Source organism: Schistocerca cancellata, chromosome 3 (assembly GCF_023864275.1).
Source record: "Schistocerca cancellata isolate TAMUIC-IGC-003103 chromosome 3, iqSchCanc2.1, whole genome shotgun sequence".
Taxonomy (NCBI): domain Eukaryota; kingdom Metazoa; phylum Arthropoda; class Insecta; order Orthoptera; family Acrididae; genus Schistocerca; species Schistocerca cancellata.
In genome coordinates, this window is record NC_064628.1 from 364,950,539 (window position 1) to 364,969,724 (window position 19,186).

The 19,186-nt window shown below is 41.3% G+C and overlaps 1 protein-coding gene across 1 annotated transcript in view; it reads left to right on the forward strand.

The window, feature by feature from the left end:
* LOC126175053 (serine/threonine-protein phosphatase rdgC) overlaps positions 1-19,186 on the forward strand; it is a 1,927,531-nt gene that overhangs the window by 1,581,004 nt on the left and 327,341 nt on the right. The window contains exon 10 of the mRNA XM_049921565.1: positions 15,006-15,155. Coding sequence (XP_049777522.1) covers positions 15,006-15,155 — 150 coding nt within the window. The remainder of the gene's footprint in view (positions 1-15,005; positions 15,156-19,186) is intronic.

Sequence of the window (19,186 nt, forward strand, 5' to 3'; positions counted from 1 at the left end):
TGTAATGTCATCTGATGTTAATCTAAGTGACTTTTGGCTCTGGGGATATCTAAAAGAACGCGTTTACCACGGATACATTTGGCCTCTAACTCATCTGAGAACTATTAGATCGGAACATGTTGCTCAGATTCCACCGAAACTGCTACGAGCAACTGCTGATCACGTCATTTTCCGGATACAGCATTTCGTCAGTGTCTCCGGTGCTCACATTGAAGAAATCGTATAAGCGGCGGTTAATAATAAAATGTACATTATGCTTTCTCACTCGTTTGACCTTTTCTGCCCACTTCTAGTTCCTAATCTATCACCTACGCAAACATTTCTGTACGTCTTTCTTACATTCACAGTGCCACATTTGCAACTTGGAGGCCAAAATTGGAACTAATTATTTTTTACAGTGCAAATTGGTTCCACATTAATGTATTAGAAAATCTACCAAGTTTTCCTGCCACACAATAATACACCCCACACTGGACCTCTGTGAGTAACTGCACTTTAGTTTAACCAACCAGTATAAAATATTGCACATAAAAGTTTTCTAATGGAACTGTCTGTGGAGACATAAATAGAAGTTTAAGATGCCGTCATAACTATATATTACCTGCTGACTCGCAAAAAGCCGGAGACTGAAACAGTTCTATTTAAAGTAAGTTCCTGAGACGTAACGGGAGGAGTACTGAGAAGCTAAACGCTGCAGAAATGGTGCTCCTGGGGAAAGAGGTAATGGAGGGGAAAGCTGGCAGCCATTTGACGCTGCACTTGGGTGGCTGCCGCACGGTTCCACTCCATTTCGGGACGCCTGCAAGCGAGGGGCACTCGTAGTCACACTCCAAAAAGTTGTACTCTCAGTGCTGTAGAGTTGGGGAACCTGCCAGCAACAGTCTGTCTGCACAGTCGTGAGGACGACAGCACGCGATGTGGGTCCCACCACCTAGCGCTGCAGAGTACATAATAGTCCTGAAAAACTATACTGCTAACTGTTAACATTCCAGCTCAGTACGGATTGTATATAACGAAATTTCGCTTACTAGCTTACTATACATATGCCATGCAGTAGGAAGACTATATCATAAATACACCATGCGTTACGTATAAGGTAGGTTAATGATACCACATCGGCACTAAATTTCATCATAATCCTGTCCAACGCCACTGTGGAGTTGTCACATGATCAGAAGGCCACCACACCCCCTCTAATCCACATCCCACTTTTCTCTTGATATCTCTTTGATTGATGTCTGAATCGCAACGCTAAGTCTTGAAACCACGCGATTTTCTTGTGGGTGACATAGGAAAACATTTCGCTCACACCGCCTTTAACAATAGACACGAAAAGGCACAGGAAGTGGTATAAAAAACGACAGTTCACAGTGTAATGAGCAACATGATGACGCTCTTGGCAACCTTTGATGTTGTAGATTCTTTCTGGACAATTCAACACTATTCTAAGGATACTGCGGGGCTGCATTCATATTAACCATGATCTGATTCCTTTGGAGTGTATGTGACCGAAGATTTTGGTTTGGTGTTCAGAGTGGAACCATCACGGACCAGGAGAAATCAAAATTTGAACTTGATTCGAAGCAAAAAATTGAGTTGATGCTACTTTAGTCGTCCTATTTCGCACTTTCCGGTGGTGTGTTCACATGCCGAGGGCAGGTGTGTGACACTGACAGAAGAATGATTAAAACGGCAAAGAGTCCCTCTTGGACTCACCATGTCGCCAACAACCTCGGTGCCAACTTTGTTGAACACTTTAAAAATGTACCTGTACGAAGAGAGTTCTTGATTGATCCTTAAGCGCCAACAGGCAGGCAACCCAAGAGACACCCAACAGCTAAGTGGCGCTGCACTGCTGCTCTAGCGCTTGCTTATACGAGTGTTGACCAGAAAGTGAGTTCCGATCGGTCGCGAAATGGAAACCACAGAGAAAACCAGAAACGTTTTATTTGCACAGTTAGGTACACCTTCTACCTACTTCTCTATATAGTCACCGCTCCAACCTCGAGTGTTGTTGTAGTGTTGTATCACTTTTCCAATGTCCTCGTCATAGAAAGCAGTCGCCTGTGCTTTCGGCCAAATATCTGCACTCGTCTGCAGCTCGTTGTATGTGGAAAAATTTAGTCTTCATAGCCAGCGGTTCTTGTGAGCAGAGATGAGGCTCAAGGGGAGTCAAATACGGACTGTATTGTGGGTGATCAAACACTTATCATCTGAAACATTGAAGGAGCGTCTTCATTGCCCCTGCAGTGTGTGGTCGAGAATTGGCATGAAAAAGGAACTGCTCGACAGTTGTGTTATGTGGGCTGCATGACACAGGCGAAATCTCTAACCAGGCCCTCATACTTGGCGCGGGAGACGCTATTCACCTCGCATATTGACGTGCTCACTGTTCACTCAAAACTGAAAAGAGCCACGCGACACGATCGACGGGCATACTAGAGACACTGCGCAACACATCTGTGCAAAGCTTTACCGGATTTTCCCAGTGGTTTCCATTTCGCGACCGATCGGAACTTACTTTCTGGACAACCCTCGTATACATGCAGAATATCAGGGGTTTGAGTGTTGTCGAAGGGACATCTTATCTGCAGGTGCTTAGGAGTCGGTCAAGGACTATCCCTTTGCAGGTACTGCTCAACAAAAATGCGTGAGTGACAGTGACGGTGTTGCCGCCCCAGGGAGAATTAGACTGACTCTTTTACGTTTAATTCACACACGTGTCAATGTTGGACCCCCAACCACTCCGCACCTCCCTCCCCTTCCAACCACGAGTAGGCTACAGGACGGCGCAAAATAGCAAGCCTGGAAAAGCAACCGAATAAAGTTCTCATTTCGTCGAATGGCTTTGAACTGTCCCTAGGGGATCCACCCTGTGTATCGGAGCAAAGACTGCGGTTCACATACACTCCAAAGGGATCAGGATCGCGTTCAAAGAAGTTGCAGGTCTGCAAGGACCTTAGAGAAAGGATTAGAGCTCTGGAGGTGTCGGCACATTTATACTTTTAATTTAATCTCAACTGTTACCTTACTAACATTATTCTAATAGCTGAAAGCCAATGCCAGAATCTCCATGTCGTTATATTCCATAGAAAGAGTAGTATTAAGACAGTGTTCTGCAATAGCACATTTGGTTGTCTGTTGTAAGCATTTGTGGTGTGTATGTTCAGTACACTAGCCCTCCATGATAATAATGGTATGATCAATATATGGCATGCCACAGTTGCAAGGAATACCATAAACACCCGCTGTAGACATGCCAAGATCATACTTTACGTTATCTAAAACGGTCCTAATTTCAGATTATGGTTAAAAAATAAAATCGGAATATATTTCTGCAGAATACGTTCACTCCAATTGCAAATAATTTCCACGTAAACTAAAAATGGCTGTAGACTTCGGTGCAATGGCGCTATTAACATCACTCACTCAGTTCACGGTTGGTCGGTAATATAATGTGTGTCTGATCTGTCTTTCAGTATAGCCATTCTGACGAAAGGTAACTTTCAGGTGTGCTACTTCAGCCGACTATGTTTCAGGGTCTGAGAAGAGCCGGGTCCTGTGAATGAAAGTATGAAGTACCCCTTCACCTTGAGTTGAAAGGCGGTAACTGTCATCTTGTAGATACAAATCAGTGTGAGATGGTTTCCTGCAGTCAGCCTACCTCCTGAGCAACACGTCAGGAATGGACAGTTTAACTCTAACTGGAAAGTTATATTGAGGATGAATGGAAACTTATTTTTTCACGAAATACTGTAAGTTGCGGGAATAACTGGCTTGGTTTCCTGTTATCACAAACGTGTCGGCTCCGAATCTCTCAAGTACGGCAATATTGTTCGCACTAGCAAATCGGAATTCATAAATTAAAGAGCAGGTAGATTCTGATTAATTACTACAGTTCGTAGCGATCTCAGTGATCTCAGTGAGATGGCCGTAGTGGTGGATAAACATAGTACAAGCCGGTTCTTCGCCTTGATAAAGTCAGACTACCCACAATTTGACTCTAAAACTAACAATAATATACTAATAGCATTGGTGGTACAAATTTAAGAATATTCCACAACATTGGATCAAAAATGAGTAATTATTGAGACTTAAAGAAACTAGCATTGAGACAACATCTTAACAGTTCGCAGCTGGGAGGAGGAAAGGTGAAGGGAAGTAACAAGTGAAGTATGTCAGACAAAAGACGGATACTCTTTTAAAACGACAACATTTTCTAAACTGATCATTCCATACTTTCCACATTATGACAGAATGACTCAGACATAAGTTTTTTTCTTCATCACAAATAACGCACTTATAGTCGGACTATTATGTTTGCATTAAAATACAACAGCTTTATTAAAACAAGAAGAAAAGGGAGAAAATTACTAATATGTCGCTGCAGTGGACAGCCATCCTTTTCCACTTCCAATGCAAAAGGAATGTGCAGGTGGACTAATGTCAGATTTTCTAAAAACAACCTTTTGATTCTCACTTTCATGAGGCCAAACAACAGAATTATCTTCTACATGTCTGTAAAAATACGCAGATTTCAATGCTGCCAACAGCAGGGCACGTTCCTTAGGGCATCCGTACATAAAGTGGTAATAACAGGGGACAGAGGACTGCCCATCGCAACTCAATCTGTCTGTTCACAGTACTGGTCGCTGAATGAAAAGTAAGTGGAAGTCAACAAATGTCGAAATAAGCTCGTTAATTCAACATCAAACCTAATCTCAGTTAACCGTAATGAGTCAGAGGAACACAGGGGAAATGAGAGGGAGACCACAGGAATACTAAATAAAATAAAAGTGTCATTCAAAAGGAATACCTCTAACTGACGTAAGAAATCCGCTGAGTTTTCTATGTGATGCACACATCGGACTACCTGCGGGCTAAACAGAGTAGCCAGATGTTTTGTTGCACGGTATGTCGCAACACAAATGTTATTGACAACAGGCCTAAGAGGAACTACATGCACGTGAACCTTTAGAAGGCCGTATAATCTTGCAGACAGCTCAATGAGAGAGAGGACGCTTGACAGTCTCTTGCGAGAAGAAAATTTTCTTCAGGATGGTGTTAGTCTCCATCTCAACACTTCTTGACGGGGGAGCCCCGAGTCTGTTGTACAGTGGATGAAATAGGAAACACTGAATCTTTTAAGGCTAATCCTGCCTGTTAAATAGAACTTTATCATTTCCTTCCTCTATGCGTGAGATAACAATATAAGTATCCACAATGGGTGAGCGCACTGAACGCAAAGCAACACAGGCACGTAAATACACAACGTGCTTCTCTTATAACCTCCTCGGTATTATCAGAATATAGTTTAAAAACACCCTGTTCGACAGAAATTATGAAATCAACCACTACTAAACGCTTGGGAGTCGGTGCTAAATTTAAATCTGCCCCTCGCACTGATAATCTTCGTCGTCCATAGCTTTCTTCATGAGATTGGTCGCAGAAGGTCGAAATGTAGGATTACGGTCCATACCATGGAAACCTTCAAACTTCGCCGAATGCAGGGCAGTTACAGAGTAAAATTCCCAGTCAGTCAGTCTGTCTGCGATCAAGAATCACCCCACAGCCAATGCCAAGAGAACGAGGAAATTTTCGAAGCAGTCATTAAAGGAAGCCAAAATAATATTATTTCGAAACAAAATCCAACTATCTGCGAGTGTATTGAATCCTTCGTCGAAAATTACTTAAACCAGCACGTTGTTTGATGTCATTAACGGCAGGAGAATTAATGTAACGCAAAACTCTCGCAAACTTTGCAACTATATTATGGTCTGGACACCTTAACAGAAACGACATGGCACATTGTAATCTCACTCAAATATTATGAAGTTTATCGAACCTCGCAAGCAACAATACGTTTCCCCTCCGTAATAATCATTTTTATTAACACATATTTAAACGATTCAGTTAACAGTACAGGCTATCCCACGAAGCTCCTACGGTACCAACAGCTTTCACCGCTTGAACTTTTTGATTTGTTTCGTTTCTTCTTTATATCATTCTTTTTCCAATCGGAATTTTTGTGAACATGAATTTAACTATATTTATTTATTATAGTATTCAATTATTAGAAAATTCCTATCGATAACTTAAAAACAAAAGACGAATTAATCTATTTATATTTGTGCAATGGTGTGAAAATATAGTTTTGTTACCAGGCGTGTAATCCCAGAAATTTACAATCCGTCAATAAGGTTCAGAGGAACAAATTTGCTCTACCCGCTACTGTAGTTCTAAGTGTTTTTTAGTGTTCACTAGTATGTGAGAGACTTCCTTCGCCACAAATATCCTGTCTCACGCTGTACAATGCCATTCATGTGGCTAACAGACGAACTGTGATAGCAGTAGCAGTAACGGGCAGGCGTCTTCGGCAGTGACTTGTCTGAGTAGATGAGAGTAGTGTCGCCACCTAAAACCCTCTATCTTCGACTGCTCTTGGGTAGCTTGAGACCTTGTCTCGGTAGTGAGAACGCCTGGCCAACTCTGACTTTTGGTGTACACACACACACACACACACACACACACACACACACACACACACACACGTGCAAATACTATTGTTTTACACGATACAGTGCCGACTTGCACGTGGCTCTTAGTGCAAGAAACACCAACGTGAGTTGCGCCTCAAACCTACTAGCTGACGTTACCATTTATGCATTTATTGCTTTCTCAAAACCTATACTCTCCTATTTTCAAAGCAGACGAGGCAATTCGTTCGGTGCATAGTATTTCTCTAGGTAATTATACTTTCTTCTGATTCGTAGGTGTAATAATATAATGCCAATTACATCATTTTCGATATATAGTTTAATAATAAGAATATATGAAACAATATACATCTTCTTTAAGTAGGAAAGAACTGAAATGAAAGTAATTTATAAACGCAAACCTAAAAACGAAAGAAACGGATTGTTTTAACGGTTTCACCTCGGTGTAAAATTCAATTTGCGGCTACATCCCTTCGTCTCAAATTCTTCACGCATTGAGTGAGAAAAATCATCTACTCGTGTATTTTCTACTAATATTATCACTAACAAGAAGAGGTCGCCAGTGGTGCGATCGACTTTATGAAACAATCTATTTGGTGCTGTAGGTTGAGATCCCAGGTATCACACACTGCAGCCATTCACTCCGGTAGGCGCTCGTTTACGAGTAATGGACGAAAAAAGTTCGCAGTTTTGTATCGCACTCAATACCGTTAAGAAACGTTGCGCTACGTAGTGTGCTTGCGCGGTATAATGTATAGAATAACAGCTTCAAATGCAGGAGGTTGTGGGTTAGAATCCTGTCAGGTGCACTAAACATGTTTTATTTTTAAATATTTATCTACATGAATTTTATCATTTTTTATTCAATTAATTGGATCAAATATAAGTTTTTAATTCAATTCCTTTGTCACATAATTTTAATCATATCAGCTTCTTCATTTGCTCTCATTTTTCTTCCTATCACTCTTTCTCCACTTGAAATTTTTGTTCATGTGTTTTTAATTGATTTTAAGTATTAATTTCGATTTAATTTATTTTTCTTTATCAACCTGTTTGTTTTGTCCACATTGTTATGTCCATTATATCTATTTCTAATTTTGCTTGACTTTCGTTTTACTTATAAGCCCGTCTTTCATTTAAATTTTCCTCCGAGTTAATTTGTGAACAGTGCAGTGGGTACTTTGTTTATATCTTAAATGTTTGCCTGATGGTTACCGTGCAAAAAAATTGCACATCTAGTAACAAAACTACTTTTTCACACCATTGCACAAATATAAGTAGATAATTTCGTCTTTTGTTTTTAACTTATAGATAGGAACTTACAAATAATTGAATATTATAATAGATAAATATACTTAAATTCATCTTCACAAAAATTCCGATTGGAAAAAGAATGATATAAAGAAAAAACGAAACAAATCAAAAAGTTCGTGTGGTGATTAAAATGATGTGACAATGGAATAGAAATAAAAAAATTATACTTAAGCTAGTTAACTTAAAAAATAATGGTCGAAGTCATTTAGATAACGATTTAGAAATACAAAAAGACTTAGTGCACCGGACACGATTCGAATCCACAACCACCTGTACGTGAAACCGTTTCCTTTCCATTATACCACGCAACCAGACTACTTTATACAACATTTTTAACACTTTAAGGTTGGAAACCACATTAGGAGGTTAAAAAAATCCGATTTTTAGTTGTATAAATAGTTAGCTTAATTGTCCAAGAACACGCTGTCAAAATTTCAAAGCGAAATTCGCATTCGTTTAGATTTTGTGAGCGTAGAACCGAGTGCTCATCGGGTACAGGCTCGAGCTCAGATGAAGGGATGAATGACTGGAGAGTTGTTTAGGTGGCCACAAACAAAATGCGAATGAAAGTTTTCATCCACTATTTGGCGATTAGCTCCTAGACACTTGCACTCCGGACATAAGTCGTTGAATTGTCGTCGTATTTAACAGCAGGCTTATTCAGTGAAGGAAATTCATCCCTTCTGATGGTCATGAATGAGGCAAGAGCTGTAGTAGGCACGCAAAGCTTCAATTATGCCGAACAAATGGATAACCAGACGGTGAGCCAGCAGAAGCGACGTAGCTGATTGGAATCGAAGGGAGCTCGGAAAGTAGTGCTGAAAGCGCAAAACAAAGCGTATGAGGAGGAAGAAAGATTACTATATGGTGCTGGAATAACAGATTAATCGGTAAGCATTTTACATTATTGATAACTTTCTTGAATTTCTAGTTTCCCAGAATTTATTTTTCAAACGTGTTTATCTCGAAATGACTTTTTTCACATTTTGGTGCAGTCTAACTCAAAAAGTATAGAACCGATCGTTATTAAAACTGGTAGTACGATTATTTATAAAATTACGAATTACATGAACAAACTTGTGAGATGATATCAAGATTTTAAGGACATTTTCCTTTGGATGATTAGATAAAAAAGTCGTGAAAATAGAATTAAATTGTTCCAACGCCTGCAAAATTTTTAATTTTCATTATTTTCACCTGCATTGAGGTTCAAATTCATAGAAAATTGGTTATTAATGTAAAATCAAATGCTTTTTGATTTCAGATGAAATCGGAATGGCTACACTGCACGCCATTGGAGAAGTATACTCACAACCTTCAGCGGATAGCGCAGCGTAATTTTGTTACTCTTGGCTGAAATTATTCAAAACAATTAAAAAAAACTGTTCGAAATATGAATGAAATGATATCAAAATTTGATTAGATTCTCATTAAGTCTTCCCAACAAGAAAATGGTCACAAATAATTAGTGTCAAACAGCCTCCTAATGTGGTTTCCCCCCCCCCCTCCCGGCCCTTAAGTGTCACACAAAATTTTGATTTTTTTTCCTCCATTACTCACAAAGAAGGGCTCACCAGGGTGAATGACTGCAGTGTGTTATACCTGGGATCTTATCCTATACCACCGTATACATACTTCCAAAAAGTCTATCGCACGGTTGAGGTCCTCTGCTTTTACGTAATACTAATTGTCATCTTCTAGTATGAATGGTCTTTGGATTATACATTGCTATGTAAGTCTGGAACAGCATAAGGCTGTACAGGATTCATACAAAACGTATTTATATACTGCTCATGTATGTTACAGGTACAATCATAGTTGATTCTTTGGAGCAAACATCTCCTGGGATAAAACCTAGAATCATCACAACTCTGTGCAGATAAAGACATTATCTTATTACAGCTTTGTAATTTTATTTATGTTATAGTAACATGCGCTAATATTTTGGACACGATTATTTTGTACAACTCTTCACTCACGGCGTTGCTACATTACTCGTTAACCTATAAGTGCACGTACGTATTCGTGGCGAGAAAAGGTTAGGAGTGGGTAGGGTTGAATATGCTGGGTAGGATAGGATAAGCAGCATGACATACGACATAATAAGATAATGCAGGAGGAATGGGATAGAATAGGATGACTGATAGAATAGAATAGTGCAGGCTGGGTATGACAGTACGAGAAACGAGTAGATTTTCCAGAGAATAAACTTGAAAATCACTGACTAGTAGGCAGGACAGCATTGTAAGACAATTGTTAAGACATCAGCGAATAAGTCCTGTAGGGCTAGACGGAGTATAAAAGGTCATAAACTGTAGGGGAAGACTCATGTTGGAGTACATTGAACATAGAGTTGAAGACGATTGGTGTAAATTTTATCTTAAAATGAAACGCTGACACAGGAACTAAAGTAGTGCCAGGCCTCAGTAAACCAGTCGGAAGACTGATCATCATCACTTCCAAGTGACCCTATGACACTTATTACATCTTCATCAGCACTGTTAACATCTACTCACTCTACCCCCGTGTTTGACGTTCTACATTCCAACTCATACCGTCTCTTCTATTAACAAGTCTCAGACGTCTGTGCATGTTACTGTTGTTGATATCTACGCTATCTGATCAAAATTGTACAGACGCCTATTAGTGGCCATTAATACGGGGTGTGGCCAGCTTCCTTCTCCTTTATGGTGGCTCGAACTTCGCTAGAGATACTTTCAATGACATGTCTGTGGAGAAATGGCGTCCCATTCGTCCACAAGAGGCGCAACCAGAGAAGATGGAAGCTTGGGTCAGGAGCGAAGCCGACTTTCTGACTCATCTCCAAAAGTGTCCCATTGGGTTCACGTCGGGACACTGGGCAGGCCAATCCATTTCAGGAATGTTGTTGTCCAGAGACAGATTTTGCTTTGAGACAGCGTGTATTGCCGTACTGAAACGATGATTTTCTCCCAGCTTTTCCTCTACCGCATGCGCTAGACAAGGCTGTAAAATGTGTTTAAAAACTTTCACATTCATTCTTCTCTTTAGCGCAATAAGGAAACTAAAACGTAATTAATAAATACACCCCCACACCGTGGCACCACCTCATCCGTAGTTGACTGTTGACGCTACACATGACGGTAGATAACGTTTTCCAAACCTTCCTTTAGGTGTGCCGCAATATGTCGCTCCAATCACTCGTTTCTAGTTATCCACTGGCCAGTGGCGTCACTTTTACACCACCTGAAGCGCATTGACAGCAGAAACGTGTGGCGTATGAGGAGCAGTTCGACCATTCTTTTTAACTCCTTACACGCTGTCACTGTGCTACCCGGCCTGTTGATAGGTCATTCCAACTCAAGTGATTCCATCCCTCTTGGTTTCATGCGACTTTTTACAGTCACTCTGAACTACGCTTGGAAGCCCGTGTCCATCACTTCGTGAGCTCTTCCTGATGTTAAAATGGCTCAAATGGCTCTGAGCCCTATGGGACTTAACATTTGAGGTCATCAGTCCCCTAGACTTAGAACTATTTAAGCCTAACTAACCTAAGGACATCACACACATCCATGCCCAAGGCAGGATTCTAACCTGCGACCGTAGCGGTCGCGCTGTTCCAGACTGAAGCTCCTAGAACCGCTGGGTCACACCGGCCGGCTCCTGGTGTTAGTTGAGCTGTTCTCGTAGCTTAGCGTTTCACATCACCAGCAGTGAACCGGGGCAGCTTTACAGTGTTGAAACGCCCCTAATGGATTTGTTACTCAAATGAGATCCAGTGATTAATCCACGTTCAAAGTCACTGAACTGTCCTGAGCGATCCATTCTGCTGTTACTGCATCTCTGCCAACACCACAATCCCCACCGTCTTTTCCACTGGCAGAACCGCCACTCCTGACATCTATACTACGTTCATGATAAGAATAAACCTCATGTACGTACTACACTATTTATTCTTCCGCGTTTGGTGGAACCTCGATCGATTTCGTTTCGTGTGGAGCTGAAGCCAAGCTGTCTCGAGTACAGTCAAGTACGATAAGGAGGATACGGGGCAACAGCTTTTCCGGCGCATTTAAGTCTTACGGCACTAGCCAGCCATCTGATCAAACTGACCTGCAGTGATGTGAACAGTTGCAGTAAAGACGTAAAAAGAGACGAGCACGAAAACTATATAGCCTTTAATGTCACTTTTCAAACAGAAGGACATAATACGCGGAAAAACTCCGGCGATGCATTTCTTAGGTGACTGGACGGAAAAAGCAACATGCTATCGATCTTCTCTAACATACTACTGCAATTTAATAAAATGATGAAAATTCCTGACTTTAACAAGGGTAATTTTTTTGCATGTGCTATGTGTGACGTGAAAGCGCACTGCTGATTTCCCATGCAGTTAAACACGGAAGCCACTGAAGGGATTGCCGCGAGTCGTTGGTAATCTCTGAATTCCTTCTATATCGGGCTCCGAGGAATACAGTATATTTCAGTACTGCTACGTTGATCCCGAGGTGATCAGCAACAGAATCCTAAGCCACCAAATAACACACATTCCCTCTTCCTCTTTTTTTAATAACGTGCTATTCTGCATTTCACCATCATTCGGCAGTGACGTGTCTCAAAGCTTCGTGCATTGTAATAGTTCCAGCAAGTTTGGCAGCTCAAATATTTAGTTATTTCTCGCGACAAATCCCTCAACTTGGCTCCTGAGCTGTTCTGTTTGGTTCACATTGCAGTGTTACGGTGACAAATGTAAAAATGGAGAATTTGTACAGTGTGCTCGACGCTGCGAAAATTATTATTTTCCTTGTTTCTGTGACGCTTATTATACTGGCTCCTGTGGGACCACACCTGTCATATAAGAGAATGGGTGGATTCAAATAAAGAGTATTTGCTTTTCCATTTTTCTCCTAAAATTTAATTGTTTAATGTTTTCTTAACTTCTACAATCGTTTATAAAATATGGATAATTAAGAATGTATATTTGCAATGAAAACCAGAAATTTGCGTTCGATATGTAGTTAGAAACTAGAAGTGCACAGTTTTCTTGAAAAATGATAGTTAAGTGTGAGTGTTTTTCTTCCCTTTGGGAATCCAGCATTCTGACTGGTTTGATGCGGCCCGCCACGAATTCCTCTCCTGTGCCAACCTTCATCCTCAATAATTTTCCGGGTGTATTCCAATTCTGTTTTCCTCTACAGCTTTTGCCCTAACAGCTCTTTCTAGTACCATGGAAGTCATTCCCTGATGTCGTAACAGATGTCCTATCATTCTTTTCTTTACTCCTTTCCTCTCCGATTCTGCGCAGAACCTCCTGATTCCTTACCTTGTCAATCCACCTAATTTTCAACATTCGTCTGTAGCACCACATCTCAAATGCTTTGATTCTCTTTTTTCCCGGTTTTCCCACAGTCCATGTTTCACTACCATACAATGATGTACTCCAGACGTACACTCTCAGAAATTTCTTCCTCGAATGAAGGACTATGTTTAATACTAGTAGACTTCCTTTGGCAGAAATGCCCTTTTTGCCATTGTTAGTCTGCTTCTGATATCCTCCTTACTCCCTCCGTCATTACTTGTCATTACCATCGTCTTTCTCCGATTTACTCTCAATCCATACTCTGTACTCATTAGACTGTTCATTCTGTTCAACAGATCATGTAATTCTTTTTCACTTTCACTCAAGATAGCAACGAATCGTATCATTGATATACTTTCACCTTGAATTTTAATTCCACTCCTGAATCTTTCTTTTGTTTCCATGACTGCTTCATCGATATGCAGATTGAACAGTAGCGGCAAAAGACTACATCCCTGTCTTAGGCACTTCTTAATCCGAGCACTTCGTTCTTGGTCGTCCAGTCTTATTATTCCCACTAGGCTGTTGTACATATTGTATATTAACCGTCTCTTCCTACAGCTTACCCTTATTTTTCTGAGAATTTCGAACACCGTGCACCATTTTACATGAGTACGAGTTAATTAATATATATCTGATGGATTTCATATTTAAATGATTCAGATATTCAACCCGAACAAAAAAAATTGTAGACCACAACGAGTTTCGACCAGCCACCTGCCCGCATACACGGTGTTAATACTACGACGCTACCGTTTATGGCACGCATACAGTTACAATACGGTTTCTTATATTTAGTATATAGTGTTTCTCGAAAAGCGTCAGAGGTCTTGTTTTTCTGTAATCACGGGAGAAACATTAACAACTTGTTTCTCGCCATTAACGGTGTTCCACGCGCGTGTTTCACTACGAAGCAGGAAACAAAGTCCTCCATTGTCACGGAACGTATGCACAGTGATACAATCAGATCACAAGTAGCCTTTACAGAGACCTTGAGAGCACACGATTTTTGAAATAAAAATGACACAGCTAAAGTATGATTAAGAAGAACGTTGATTGCTGTTAATACATCAGACTGTTTTAAAGGTACTTTTACAGTGATATAGTAATGAGATATCTGATGCATATACTGGACCTACTTCAAAGAGCGGAACACCAGTGTAAGAGAGCTACTGCTGCTGACCAATTTGGCGTTTGTGTTTGTTTCCACCAGATGAACGGAGTATAGTGATGATTAGCTCGTTACATAGGATTTGGATTGGATTGTTTGGAGGAAGAGACAGCGAGGTCATCGGTCTCATCGGATTAGGGAAGGAAGGGAAAGGAAGTCGGCTGTGCCCTTTGAAAGGAACAATCCCGGCATTTGCCTCGAGCGATTTAGTGAAAACACGGAAAACCTAAATCAGGATGGCCGGACTGAACCGTCGTCGTTACATAGGAGTGCCTGTTACTTCCTAAGTATGTAGTTTATTACAATATTCGGTAACTTAAAGTTATTGATATTCCTAATTAATAACTCTGTCTTGCCTTCACTAGATTCATGCCACACAGCTTCAGACTGGTTCGGTTATCTCAAAATAAAATGTTTATAGGTTACCTAAGTATTACGGACCGTAACCGCTGAAGTTATTATCCTAACAAATGCAGTGAACAACGGAGATAGCAATCGTACAAATGTCTGTTATAACACCTTTTCACTATTCTCGTTCCTTTTGCTGGCAAGTGAGGTACTCGCCGACTGCAGCCATATTAGGCCCTTCAAGTGATGGATTTCGAATCCTGCTCAGACACATAGCATTAAGTACTGACGCATATGAACAACACCAATTAACTGTACGTTTCTCGTCGTGTTGCAGCAAAACGCAGACCGGCTTCTCAAGCTGATCGAGGTGGTGTACCGGTCGCTGCCGTTGGGCACAGTCGTCAACAACAAGGTGCTGGTGGTGCACGGCGGCATCTCCGACATCACCGACCTGGAGTGGGTGCGCTCTCTGGACAGGCACAAGGTGAGCCAGCCGCACCGCACCACTGCGTGCGCCCGGCTTGGATCCTTATTTCGGCAGATCCTAGTCTCACCTGATCATCTGCGGTACCAACTCTAGCAATCAGCATATTAACTTCTTCTTCTACTACTACTAGTGCTACTACTACCACTCACTAGTGCTGTTCGTATACCATTAGGCAAAACTTACGGAGAAGAAACTTTAGCCAAAAAAAAAAAAAAAAAGAAAAATGGCTCTGAGCACTATGGGACTTAACATCTATGGTCATCAGTCCCCTAGAACTTAGAACTACTTAAACCTAACTAACCTAAGGACAGCACACAACACCCAGTCATCACGAGGCAGAGAAAATCCCTGCCCCGCCGGGAATCGAACCTGGGAACCCGGGCGCGGGGAGCGAGAATGCTACAGCACGACCACGAGCTGCGAACGAAACTTAAGCATTATGTGTCACTGCTAAGTAGCATTGCACAATGAAACTTGGATCAAACGTGGAAAGAAGTGCTGCAGAATAGTACAAAAGGTAACTGAAAGAAATGCGCAATGAGACGAACATAAATGACACATTTGTTCAAAGACAGTTATTCCTCTAACGTCTGAGCGATTATGTTGGTCCCCTACGCATTACAAAAGACGGAACATGGGTTTGTGACGACCACATACAGCAATGAATACTCTGTAACGTACTCCCACGCCAGCCACACGGTTCGTAAGAAGTTGTTGTTGTAGGGTATTCCATTCCTCCACAGCGCGGCTGACTGTTGCTGGATGGTCGTTGATGCAGCCCACTCGTGCTCTATGGGATTTACGTCGAGGAAACGCGTAGGCCAGTGTATTCATCGAATATTCTCTCGTTTCAAGAGCTGCTCTACTTGCGCTGCCACATGAAACGATTTATTTATTGTATGACAACAACAGCAAACATTGACAGGTACATAAAGTTTAATTTTACACGTATATCTAGTTAAGTATTTACATACAGTTTAGTTTTACTTTGTGACATTAATTTTATACACATTTTTAAATTGTGAAAATTACTAACTTAATATTACTGACTACTTTAACTGCTATACACTACTGGCCATTAAAATTGCTACACCAAGAAGAAATGCAGATGATGAACGGCTAATCATTGGACAAATATATTATACTAGAACTGACATGAGATTACATTTTCACGCAATTTGGGTGCATAGATCCTGAGAAATCAGTACCCAGAACAGCCACTTCTGGCCGTAATAACGGCCTTGATACTCCAGGGCATTGAGTAAAACACAGCTTGGATGGCGTGTACAGGTACAGCTGCCCATGCAGCTTCAACACGATACCACAGTTCATCAAGAGTAGTGACTGGCGTGTTGTGACGAGCCAGTTGCTATGCCACCATTGACAAGAGGTTTTCAAATGGTGAGAGAGGTGGAGAATGTGCTGGCCACGGCAGCAGTCTAACATTTTTTGTATACAGAAAGGCCCGTGCAGGACCTGCAACATGGGCTCGTGTATTATCCTGCTGAAATGTAGGGTTTCGCAGGGGGCGAATGAAGGGTAGAGCCACGGGTCGTAACATATCTGAAATGTAACGTCCACTGTTCAAAGTGCCGTCAATGTGAACAAGAGGTGACCGAGACGTGTAACCAGTGGCACCCCATACCATCATGCCGGATGATACACCAGTATGGCGAAGAGAATACACGCTTCCAATGTGCGTCCACCGCGATGTCGCCAAACACGGATGCGACCATCATGATGCTGTAAACAGAACGTGGATTCATCCCAAAAAATGACGTTTTGCCATTCGAGCACCCAGGTTCGTCGTTGAGTACACCATCGCAGGCGCTCCTGTCTGTGATGCAGCGCCAAGGGTAACCGCAGCCATGGTGTCCGAGCTGATAGTCCATGCAGCTGCAAACGTCGTCGAACTCTTTATGCAGTTGGTTGTTGTCTTGCAAACGTCCCCATCTGTTGACTCAGGGATCGAGTCGTGGCTGCAGCCATGCGCATAAGATGCCTGTCATCTCGACTGCTAGTGATACGAGGCCGTAGGGATCCAGCACGGCGTTCCGTATTACCCTCTTCAACCCATCGATTCCATATTCTGCTAACAGTCATTGGATCTCGATCAACGCGAGCAGCAATGTCGCGATACGATAAACCGCAATCGCGATAGACTACAATCCGACCTTTATCAAAGTCGGAAACGTGATGGTATCCATTTCTCCTCCTTACACGAGGCATCACAAACATCGTTTCACTAGGCAACGCCGGTCAACTGCTGTTTGTGTATGAGAAATCGGTTGGAAACTTTCCTCCTGTCAGCACGTTGTGGGTGTCGCCACCGGCGCCAACCTTGTGTGAATGGTCTGAAAAGCTAATCATTTGCATATCACAGTATCTTCTTCCTGTCGGTTAAATTTCGCGTCTGTAGCACGTCATCTTCGTGGTGCAGCAATTTTAATGGCGAGTAGTGTAATTGCAGGTTAAAAAAAGACATCTACATGTAATCATAGTTCAGTGTCTAATGACTGAAGCCAACTAACAGCAGAGGGAGTAGCATTAATAAAGTCTCTATATAGTCCAGGGTACTTCCTCTGAGGACAGTCTCTAACAATATGTTGAACCGTTTGTTCCTGGGGCCCCACAATCACAGGCTGGAGAATCTCGGAGTGCATCATAGCGTTGCACCTGGCTTGGCCAGTTCTTATTCTGTTTAGCCTTGTCCACTCACTTCTCTGCAGCTGAAATCCTGGTAGGCTGGCAGTTGGGTCTTGGACAACTTGATGTGCTATAGGTGCAGCCTTAAACAATAGAAGAACAACAATATGGGAATTGTGAGTCCGCGTTCATGCAAAACACTTCGTTATTTGTTTACTTATTTATTTCACAAACTAGTTTCGGCGAGAAATATCACCATCATCAGTGTGTTCTTTAAATTTAAAACAGGCAGAAAAAAGCATAGTTATACAAACACAGTAACCCATTATTACATTTTTACGGTTCATTTTTTGAAACATAGTTTTCTATTAATGCTTTCATACTACCTCACTTATTTCATGTTATGGCATGCTTTTAGGAATTATGGTCGCTGTTTGAGGAACATTTTTTGTGCATTTTTCTGTTGCCGTTTCTTCTCAGCGTGTGACACGTCATCCGCAACTGTGTGAGTGGCTGCGAGTAAACAAATAATGAAAGGTGAACTTAGTATGTCACCGTTATACACTTGGGGTTGCGGTAGTGTTGTGGAATGCAGTTTTGGTGTGTAATGGGATGATACTTAGTTACTGGTGTTCTCACATTCGTTGGACTGCATGTAACTGATTCTGTCCACAGGAAAACAAAATTTTCGCACTTTGTTTGTACAGAAAACAATATTGAAGGAACATTGTAAAACAAGAAGGGTACAAAATAATCTACTGGTATAGATATGTGTATGACATAATCTGTCTTGTAGATGAAACACAAAAACGGATAGAAAATGTGCACATTATCATGTACACAGTACACCCACAAATCCACTTCACAATAGAAAAAGAAACAAGAAACTAAATTTCTTCTATCTTACAAGAACAAGAAACAATCACCTCCAGAATTACCCATCTACAGAAAACCCACATCCACAAGCACTGCTATCTATAACTCATTCAGCCACCTGACAGTGCATAAATATGCCAGTTTCACACACAAGTTCCACAGGATAAACAGAACACCTCTTAAACAAGAAAACTGCACATACGAACTAAATATAATCAAATATATTGCTGTTGAAAACGACTACAAAACTGACATCATAAACAAAGTCGACAACAACGTAAGAATGAAACATAAAAATAGCGACCAGTCACTCAAGAGCACAACCAAAGCATCTGAAAACCCAGGGGCAGTACACGCACACACAACACAGCAAGCCACATCCCATCAGGGAAAAAGAGACAGATGGTACACACTAACATACAATAACAAAATATCACATAGAATTTGAAACATCTTGACAAAGCAAAGGATCCCAGTAACACAGTTCAGAAATAACTAAGACCAGA